This window comes from Trachurus trachurus (genome assembly GCF_905171665.1).
Source record: "Trachurus trachurus genome assembly, chromosome: 5".
In the NCBI taxonomy this organism is placed as follows: domain Eukaryota; kingdom Metazoa; phylum Chordata; class Actinopteri; order Carangiformes; family Carangidae; genus Trachurus; species Trachurus trachurus.
In genome coordinates, this window is record NC_139896.1 from 33,709,826 (window position 1) to 33,720,239 (window position 10,414).

General features: G+C 41.2%; 1 protein-coding gene across 1 annotated transcript in view; it reads right to left on the bottom strand.

The window, feature by feature from the left end:
* Positions 1–10,409, bottom strand: part of necab3 (N-terminal EF-hand calcium binding protein 3) — a 41,748-nt gene extending 31,339 nt beyond the window's left edge. The window contains exons 1-3 of the mRNA XM_083971046.1: positions 10,360–10,409; positions 9,275–9,478; positions 3,597–3,621 (exon numbers count right to left, since the gene is read on the bottom strand). Coding sequence (XP_083827172.1) covers positions 3,597–3,621; positions 9,275–9,421 — 172 coding nt within the window. The 5' untranslated portion in view covers positions 9,422–9,478; positions 10,360–10,409. The remainder of the gene's footprint in view (positions 1–3,596; positions 3,622–9,274; positions 9,479–10,359) is intronic.
* Positions 10,410–10,414: the final 5 nt, after the last annotated feature.

The following is a 10,414-nucleotide window of genomic DNA, read 5'->3' on the forward strand; positions in this document are numbered from 1 at the left end:
TGTTTGGTGCTGGGGCTGAACACAGCTGTCTTTTACAGCAGATGTGACAGATGTGAGGTGAAGTAAAACCATGAGCTGAGAGACACTGAAATGCTCTGTTGAAGCAGAGGGAAAAGTAGAGGGAGGTTATTTGTGGGCTCGTCACGATTGAGACTCAGTCATTTGATTAATTTTAATGTAAAGTATATTGATTAGTGAAACTCGAAGGCAAGACATCCTACAGCTGAGGAAAGACTTTGTCTGCATGTTAACAAGTCCAACTCTTTTTCTTTCTTTTTTTTAGTTTTTTTTTGGCTTTAATTGACAGGATGGAGTGAGACAGGAAATGATGAGACAGAGAGGAGGAACAGCAAAAAAAAAAAGCACTCCAACAAATCCAGTTGTTCTAATAGCTTATTATTCTTTACATTCTGCTGCTGCTTAGTTCGTTGATATTTCATATTCAGTCTAATCCCTGTGGTATATATTACTGTAAGATAAAGAACAATGGATGGAGCACACTATATACTATTTTGATTCCCCTCCCCCCCTTCTCTCCACAGCTGGCTCATGACAGTCATATCAGCCGAGCTCGTTATAATAAAAATCTAGCGGTGAACACATTTGGCTGGAAGCCGTAGCACCATTCATCACATGTGAGACTCGTCATAGTGAAGGTTAAGAGCTGTTGAGAAGTACCGGTAATTGCTGTTTAGAGGCGTAATGATCACACACCTTGTTAAAGCAACAATGTCTCAGTAATGTGCACTTTTTCCTGATTTGCTTTGGTTCCTATTTTCATCTTAATTAGACATTCTTAACCATAGCATCAGCAGAGGAAAAAGGAGGTTATTATTACGGCAAGGATGTTTAAATAAACCACATAAATATTACTTAATATTGGATGTAATAGGCAGGGGCAATCAATAAAGCAATGTAGCTAGTGCAGTGGGTCTATGTGGCCTAAGATGACTATTTTCCCATTCTTTAAATGGATGCAACACAATAATGATGGCTGCATGCTGTATTTTTTTCCAAGTGAGTTATTGTGGTATAAACAACAAACCCCATTCACTTATTCTGGATTTGCATTTACTTAATTGAAGTTAGAGGAGATTTTTTTCCCTTTCTCTGCTCAGCTGTCCTGGGTGGTGCTCTACATAATTTGTGTTGGTGGAGTTGTGCTTGTCTGGACCCTGACGGTTATATGAGCTGGACACAACTCTGTGAGGTAAATGTGTTTATGCATTTTGCCAAGAGTAAAGCAACAGATGGGATCATTCTGTGCCATTACAGCAGGATAGTGTAGAGAGAAACAGTCTATAACATTTAAAACAGAATCAACACCTCGTTGTTATACGTCTCTGCCAACCAGTCAAGCTCCAGGAAATATGGTCCAAATCTCTCCTTCCGGAGTTAAAGCGTTGAATATGAACATGAAAATGACCAGAGGTGTTTTTCATGTGATGTCACCGTGAAGTTGACCTATCCCACTAGACATTTGTGTTAAACTGTGTCATGATTGGCATATGAATTTGTGACTTGTGACTTGAAATGTGTTTTGCAAGGGCAACCTTTGATCTTTAACCACCAAATTCTAATCAGTTCAACCTTGGATCCATTTTTCTGTTTGTGCTGAAAGCCAGCCTGAAAACTTAATACCTGGCTAGCCTGTCATGGGTGTGGAGACATAACAATAACAAACCTTGCAGACAGTTTTTTTTCACTATTACTATTAATCCAACAGCACATACTAGCACACCCAGCAGCTATGAGGAGCAAGCGTTATCACGTTTCCTGGGACTAGTTCAAAACTGCAAGAGTCAGGACCATCACTTGAGTAAAATTAAATGAGATAGCTCGAAGGAAAAGTCGGTTCGACAAAAAAAAAAAAGTACTTTCATTCCCATACAACTCCCGGAATGCACTTAACGTTACAGAGCAATGATATATCACACTGTGTTATCCAGGACTTATTGAGAAAAACTGCAACTTGAGCAAATCCTGTTTGAGTCTATGTGCAGTGCATCCATGGTTTGATCAGCAAAGCCAACAACCATGTACTGTAGCCCCCATGAGGGTCTGACACTCTGAGCAACAACAGCCATCTCAAAGGCTCACTACACATTGCATTGCATAAGGCAGTTTAATACTGCACTGCTGTATTCAAAAGTAGCACCTAGGCTACCACATAGTAGATGCAATCCACAATGTGCACAGTGGCAAGTATAGGCTACATGGGAACTTTCAGTGTTGCCTTCAGCCACTGTTTTCACACTGCGTCACTGCAAACAGGTTGTATTCTGATTGTTCAGTTTGTGGACATGCTCACAGCAGCAGTCACATTGTCAGGCTTTGTTTCCCAAATGACAATTTTTTAATTTTTTGCCCTTAAATGTGTAACTTCTCCTGTTATCGATTCACGAAATCGATTATTTCATTCAAAAGTCTGTTTTTCATTAATCAGTAATCCCCCCATCAACAAAGTGAAGTGTTCCTTTCAGCTCTGAATGAGCCGTTCATATCATTCATATCTACATGGAGCGGGTAAGCTCGGTGCTGGCTGCCATGTGGTGTCGCCATGTTTTTACGTTCAGTGGCAGCGTGACGGTAGGAAACCACGGAAACTCAGCGGAGACACCGGAGCTGTCGGCTCAGGTCGAGGTGGCGTCTGTGAAAAGTCACCGCGGTAACGCAGTGAGGAGGAATGGAGCGTTGCACTGATGCTGCATTCACCTGCAGTCGGGCAGACGGCCGTCGGTAACAAACCAGATGTCATTTTAGTCACAGAAGTCCAGAGAAAGCCGGTAAAACGTGGGTCAGGTAAACAATACGACATCACCATGACAACATATTGTCACGTTGTTTTGTTTTGCCTCGTGCTGACGGACCACTTGTTTACATAGAGGCTTGTTCATGCCGTTACGTGCAGCAGCTGTCGTCCGTCTGCTGTCTGCCCAATTTCACGTGAATGCAGCATGAAAAATACGATTGAGTTGCTTGCAATATACGACCGCAAGTTGCAACGCTAGATGGGAGTAATTCCTACACAATGTACCTTTAATCTACAGGACAGTTGAGAGAGAGAGACAGGAAATGGGAGGCAGAGAGGTGGGGAATGACACGCAGGATAGGGCTGCTCGACTACCAACTGAGCTAAACACCGCCCCCCAGATGACAATTTAAATCTGCCTAAAACTGCACAATCCAATAGAGGCCACTCCTACTTTAAGGTAACACTCATGATGCAACACCCCCAACACCCCCACGCTCCCACACACACACACACCGCCAGAAAAAGAATAATTTGGCTCGGCTTGTGTTAACATGACTCACATTAATTTGTAAACAGCACCCAGTCATCTGTTTCGACACTGACAGAGAGGTGCTTTATTCTGTGTGACATGTTCTTCCACTCATGGCCACGAGCCAGCATCTTGTTGGAGCATGAAGAGGAAAGGAGATTCGCTCAAACAGTCATTCATGCAAGTCTCTCTCGTTTCTCCTTACCCAGATTGTCTCAGGCATAATAACAAGTGAAAGAATGTGGGGGAAACGACGAGCATGCATTGTGACAAATTATTCATCACAGGACATGTTGTGTACTGTTTACTCACCGTTTTTGTCTGCTCGGCGGAAAATCTGAAACACAGAAAGGGGGCAGAGGAGATGGTTATTATTACTTCTAACCAGGCATCACTAAAAGGATTCTTGCAATAGGCAGGTAGAGATTATTAAGCATCGTGGCAGTTTGTCAAAAACACAATAGGATGCGTGACGTCCACTGTACAAGGTTCATTTGTTCTGCTGCGCTGAACAGAACAGTCATACAAACAAGGACAGTGACACGGGCGGTTACATTCTGAATGCGTGACTCATGTCAGGTTGAATGCTGGTAACATGTGTCAATTTGAAAACTGGTTTATTCTTCTGAGGTAAATACTAATTTCAGAATCAGTGTAAGGCCAAACAGTTATTATCTTGCAGCTGCCTTCGTCACTGTCTCCACTCAAGTGGAAAAAAAAATCTCTTCAAAACCATTTTCACCTTGCACAGACACGCTGCATCAACAAAATTTGCAGCAAGTGACATGGATGTGCAAATGAATTAAACATTCGTTGATTATACTTTTTAGTTTAATACATAGGAGCAGTTGTTGCCCAGGTTACACATAATTAGGATTCCGCATAAACAATAAACAGGAGAGCAACAGCAACAGGCTGAGGCTCATCAGTGGTGCCCAGAGGAATGCCAAGCTGGCAGATCCCCCACAGCAGTGGTGTATTTAAAAGACCAGCTCTAAGCATCAGGCACTAATGCTGCTGTGGCTATGGCTACTGGCTGCAGCTAAATGCGTTGATTGGCCAGTGGCTGTAAGAAGCCCCAGTCCAGATTTTACCCAGTTGACAATGGTGACATAGAAGGAAGAGTGCAGGTACAATTACACTGACAAAGAAAGACTGAATCACAGTTTTAGGTCAAACAAGGTTAAACAAGTGGCTATATCAAAATGTTTTGTTCGGTCTTTTGCTGTCTTATTCCTTAACCTTCGTCTTGTGTTAGCTTTCTGCTCCCATCTATGGTGTTAGGGTCAGTTTTGACCCATGTTTTAAATCAGCTGTAAAATACACTAAAAACATTGTTTTCATCCAATCTGTTTTTCTTCTCTTGGTTACATTGTTAGGCTTCATTGTCCATGAAAATATTAGTTTTAATATTTTTGGTGTGGGCCCCTGGGCCTTTTTTGTCAGTAAACCCCTTGGCTTCAATTGAACCTTCCACAAATAATTATTTATCATTCCATTTGTTTCTCATCTCTTGGTTACGTTGTTAGGCTTCCTTATCCATGAAAATGTTGGTTTTGCACTATAATAACCGGGTCAAAATTGACCCCCTTTTTTTTGTTTTATTTTGTTTAAATAGCGGTTCCTGACAAAGTCAAAAAGCCTTGATGCTATAAACAAATTTATGTGGTACTTCTATGCATTTAAAACCTGAAAACGGGTCACTGGTGACCTGAACACCAGAGGAAGGATAAAATATATGCTGCTGCACAGTGCACATAGTAAACAATGATGATGATTTGTCTGGGGATTTCTGGGGTTTTTGTTTCACTATGAGAGTTAATGATTACCAAGAGAGTCTGTGATACCAAAGTCTGTCATGTTTGTTAAAATAGCAACTATGATGAGGATGCTTCTGAATGAAAAGAGGATAGGTCACTTAATGGGAACAAAGCTACCCAATCAAAAGTGAACACAACACCGAGTTGCAACAAAAGCAAAAACAAAAATCATAAATCGCATGCCACAAATGATGGCACAGGTAATACTGGACATATGCAGTTGTGTTTTGTGTTAAAAAATGCACCAAAAAAAATATTAAACAAGTAATAATGAATCTGGATCGCTGGAAAATGGGAATATGACAAGGATTAATAGAGGAACTGGCTGACATTTACACATGACACCGCCAAAACATGTTCTTTCTGTTCTTTCCTGCTGATGAGAAATTAAGTGTGTCGGAGGCTGCAGGTATTGTTCTAATTGTTACAGATAATAAAAAGCCTTTTCTTTACCAGAGGTTTAAATATCTGCAGCAACCAGAGACAGCATCTGTATTTAAAAGTTTATGCTTTAAAGCACAAATAAACTCGCTTGGCACAGATATGCTGAAATCAGTTCTAGTGTAAATTGGGCAACTATCACTGGGAAAGCCTGGTATGAACAAGACACAAGGCAAAAACTCCAGCTTGGGTTTTTCTCTGTTTATAAGCAACTTTATCGTCCACATTTTGTATTTGGCTCTTCACCATATGGCCAAATATCTGAGATCGAAGGACGGTGCAAGATCTGAGGAAAACAGGTTTTAAATATTCCCCAGTGTCACCATAATGACTGAACCACTTATCTGCAGTGAAAGTAAAGATTAGAGCTCCCAAAATGCCTATTATACTGTAAATATCTCTTGAATAGTTAATGCATACATAACTACAGTACAGTGGACTCAGCTGAAGTAGTCTGAAGTGCCTCTTGTAAACCAAATGAATGTTTACAATGGACAGCTTGGGTGACAGTTTTAACGATCACCTTTGTTCTCATGCGGCTCAGATAATTGGACTAAACTGGGGAAGATGTGCGCCACTATATATCACTGTCAGAATGAGAAGAGGGAGAACCAACTGTGCACAGAGATGTACTTCAACAGGTTTATGCTTTAAACAGATAAAAGAGAATCTGAAACTATACATTATTTACATGTATGATAAATTATAACTGTTGTGGCGCTATAATATTTCCTCCTGCAATCACATTTTCAAGTAGAACACAATTAACTCCACCTTGAAAAAATGTAACATGATCATAGGTTTCATACTGTGATATGTAAATGAGAAATTAAATGAAGTAATCTCTTCAATTCTATTGATTCTTTTCCACCCCCTCAGTCTGTTGTTGACATCGTCAGGCAGAGGTCAGTGCTGTGATGCTCGTCATTTCTGACCTACAGGTTAATAATAGCAGCAGAGCCTGCCCCACACTTTCATTTTCCTTAGGTCAACAAGCTCAAAGTCTGCGCTTCCCTCACTCGTACCCTTCGCCTGTCAACCCCCATCTCTCTACAACTTCACTCCAGACTAATAACAAGAGCCAGGTTATTTTAAAGCCACCACTCCACTTCACAACACACTTGATTTCTGATTCTGTTTCTGATTCATCTGTCTAGACTTGAAGGTGACTGCACAGCTGCAGATTGCTGTGTTTTTTTTTAATGTTGCTTTTAATGACATGGCACAACATGAATCTGATATGGTCGTACTTATCGCACAGCAAATCTCCTCCTCCCCTTCTCAGTCAGAAGTGTCTCCCCCCTGGTGCCATAACCCATCTTAAACAGCATTTAATCCAGGTGCAGTACTGTTAAACTTGTTTGTTGTTTGGCTGTGTCTTTGGGCTCTTCACTGTCAGGAGAAGATAATGCATCATTTACAGCAAGCCCAGAAAAGGTCAGACCTGCTTCCCAGAGCGCTGCTGTTCTGATGTCATGGTGGCAGGTGTTAAGACAGTGGGTTCTCGCAGGCTCTGCTGACACGCTGCTTTCCTTTTTAGATTTTCAGCTTAACAAAGAGGAAACGGGAGCTACTGATCATACTGTATTTTGCCAGGCATATTGCACGTGCCGTATTTTCCTTTTTTTTTTTTTTTTCTGGAGATTGCCTGTAATGTATATTTTCCTGTTCCCGGCTGCTTTTACCTTTGTGTTTCACTACATGCCTACATGCCTGTTTTTTCTTTGGTTCGAGAATCGAGAGCAGTGAAAGATGAAGCTAAGGAAAAGGAGGAAGAGATGCGATAGAGAAAGAGAGAGAGAGGGAGAGAGAAATTAATCAGAGAAAGTGCTGTGAATCAAGCCAGCCTCGGAAACCAGAACCACTGCACAAAACAAAGACAACAAAAAGAAAAACCCCACAATATGAATAATAACCAGCTCCTTCAACCATCACCGATTGTCCCTGGTCTTTGAACAGGACTCTTTTCTTTGTGTTTTACCCTGTGAATGTGTGTTGTTACAGTCTCTGCAGCTTATTCTGTCATCATGTAAAAATGACTCTGATGCACTGATATTCCTGCCTGTCACATGGAAAATACATTTCTCTGATACCTTCCAAGAACCAACATAATTTTATATTCATTAACATCGCCATTCTACTTCCCACTTCCACTGAGCTGGTGTGTGTGTGTGTGTGTGTGTGTTTTGTCTCTATTGATAATCAATGTGTACCTTTGCTATTATAAAGTTCATCCACTGGCATTATCTCTGAAAATCAATCACCATTGATCTGCTTTACAACTCTCTCCCCTGACACACACAAAATATTCATGCTATGTTTTTTAGGTTTAGTATCTGCCTGTCCGACTTTATTTAGCCACGTTAGCACCATTGGGACTGTGGGAAATGCCACAGCGACGTGAGACAGCTCTCTCTACCTGCTTTAAATGAACATTTTGATTTCTCAAGGCAAAATCTGCCAGTGGAATAATTGGGGTATAGGCTACCTACAGTCACAAATGAGATCTCGAACAATGTCTCGCCCTTACTAAACCCGAGAGTGACAGACTGAAGAGAAGACTGAATGTGGTGAAATGGGACAATGAACCGACAAGTGTGGTAATCAAAACCATGACAGCGTGCCCCTGTCTGGCTGTTGTGAGTGTTAAGTATTTCTCAGCACCATTATCTCCTATACAGGCCGTTTTAGACAAAATTCAAACACAATCATGTTTCTGAGCAGGGAACCATCAAGCCGAGTGTTCTGTCAGCCTGCCTCCACTCTGACAACAACAACAAAAAACCCAAGGCTGAGGACTAATTGCAGAGCCACTCTGGTGCTGTAATCCGTTCAGGGAACACGGCGTGTGCACAAATAAAGTGACATTTCTGCAAAATGCGAGTATAGTGTGTCCTTATTTAGACGAAGCTGCCTGTGTGCTACATTAGAGGCAGAGCAGATGGAAAGCTGTCAGTCAGATTTGGACACATCGTTGGCCTACTAACCCAGGACAAGACAGTACGTGATGGCTGGATAATTAGCCTGTTGATGGATAGTCTCTGTTGCAGCGTTGTAGGTTAATCAGCCAGCGGGGGTGTTGTTGGTTTAAGCTCCATTTGGGGCAGGTGCACGTATGTGTGTAATTATGTACGAGATAAAGAGAGAAGTAACACAGAAAATCCAAATTCATTGAAGTCCAATAAACTATATAAAAAAAGCATGACACAACATAACACGATTTAATATCCAATTGATTTTGTAATATTTAGATAAAAGATTTGTGTGTGTGTTCTGTGCCTCCAGCGCTCTTGTATGTGTGCACCCAATAAAAAAGAGGAGGACCCCCCCCAGCAGCCCCTAAAACTGTCTGACTGTGAGAGCTTAATTTATCATGCAGAGGAAGCAGCTGCAGTGCCTCCTATTTTGCTCTAACACACACACATGCACACACTGTATCATCTTTAGAAATGTGATGTGGGTATATAGGATAAGGACATTTGATTTAAAAAAAAAAAAAAAACACTTTCATGGAATTAGAGAAACAAGTAAAAATGTCAGTATTATATAATTTCATCTTTTATGATCCCTTGAAGGAACTTTAATGTATTTTGACTTTTACTGATCATATCTAAAGACAATGAAGATGAAGTTTACAAACATGAACAGCAAAAGCATTAGGCTAATTATCTGGTGGACTAACTGCACTTTTCCAAGGTGATGCATTAGTAAGACAGTGGATGCACTCACATCATGAAAGATATTAAGCCCCTGGCCGGTGCTGTGGAGCGGCGGCGGCGGCTGCTGCTGCTGCTGCTGCTGCTGCTGTTGAGCCCGGAGATGCTTCTGTTTGGCCGACTGCAGACACATAGTGATCATCTCCGTACAAGCCAACATGTTGGACCGCGTCGAGACACACTTTGACCGGTGCAGTTCGCTGGAAACTGTTGACGGCTGCAAGGAGGGGAAGTGAAGTGAAGGTTGGAGGTGTGCAGGAAGAAGAGGAGAGGGAGGAGGAGGAGGAGGAGAAAGAAGCAGGTGGCAGGTGTGAAAGCTACAGCGGAGCAGGCGGGGAGGAGGAGACGCTCTGCAACTTTGTGATCAGGCTGCTGCTGCTGCTGCTGCTGAGCAGGGCTGCTGGCCCCTCCTGCTGGAGCCGCTCTGATTGGCTCGTTAGTTGCGCCGCGCATCTGGATCAAAGTGTTGAACAGCTCAGGAGGAGCAGAGGTTTCTTTCCTACAGATCATTTTATTTATCAGTCACTTTTAACAAACACAGATATCCCGTATTTAACAATTTGTTGTAGCCTACCAATTTTGTAATCAAAACCATAAGAGGGTTACTTGCACAATTGAACATGCACATCTTATTGTGCAAATGGAATAAACAGTAGGCTATTTATAAATTTACACAGAACTCAAAGTTAAACCTTGTAAATAAATAAATAAATAAAAAATCTGATAGAACAAACAGTGGAGCCATTAATTTGTCCAACTTTAGATAGACACTGCCATCTGCTGGATGTTGTTGATCATTATTATTTATTTTTTTTAAAAACTATATTCATTTATTATTATCCCAGTACGTTAGTATTATATTCCATTGCTTTGGTTGTTTCATTATAGTAAGTTTTATTACTGTTACTATTATAATGTAGAGTTGCTTGGTGTAGACTAGCCTACTCTTGAACACAATGATCTGCCTTAAATCAAACGGGGGGAAGTAAACAATTGTAAGTGAGAGCAGTTTACATGGAGAAAAAAAAAGATAATCTTTTCTTTCTCCTTTGATTCAAGGTGTAGCCTATTTAAAATTCTTAACATTAACTAACAAACCTGTGCACTTTTTCTTTAAAATTCTCTTCCTGAACGTGACTTGGTTTCACTTTCG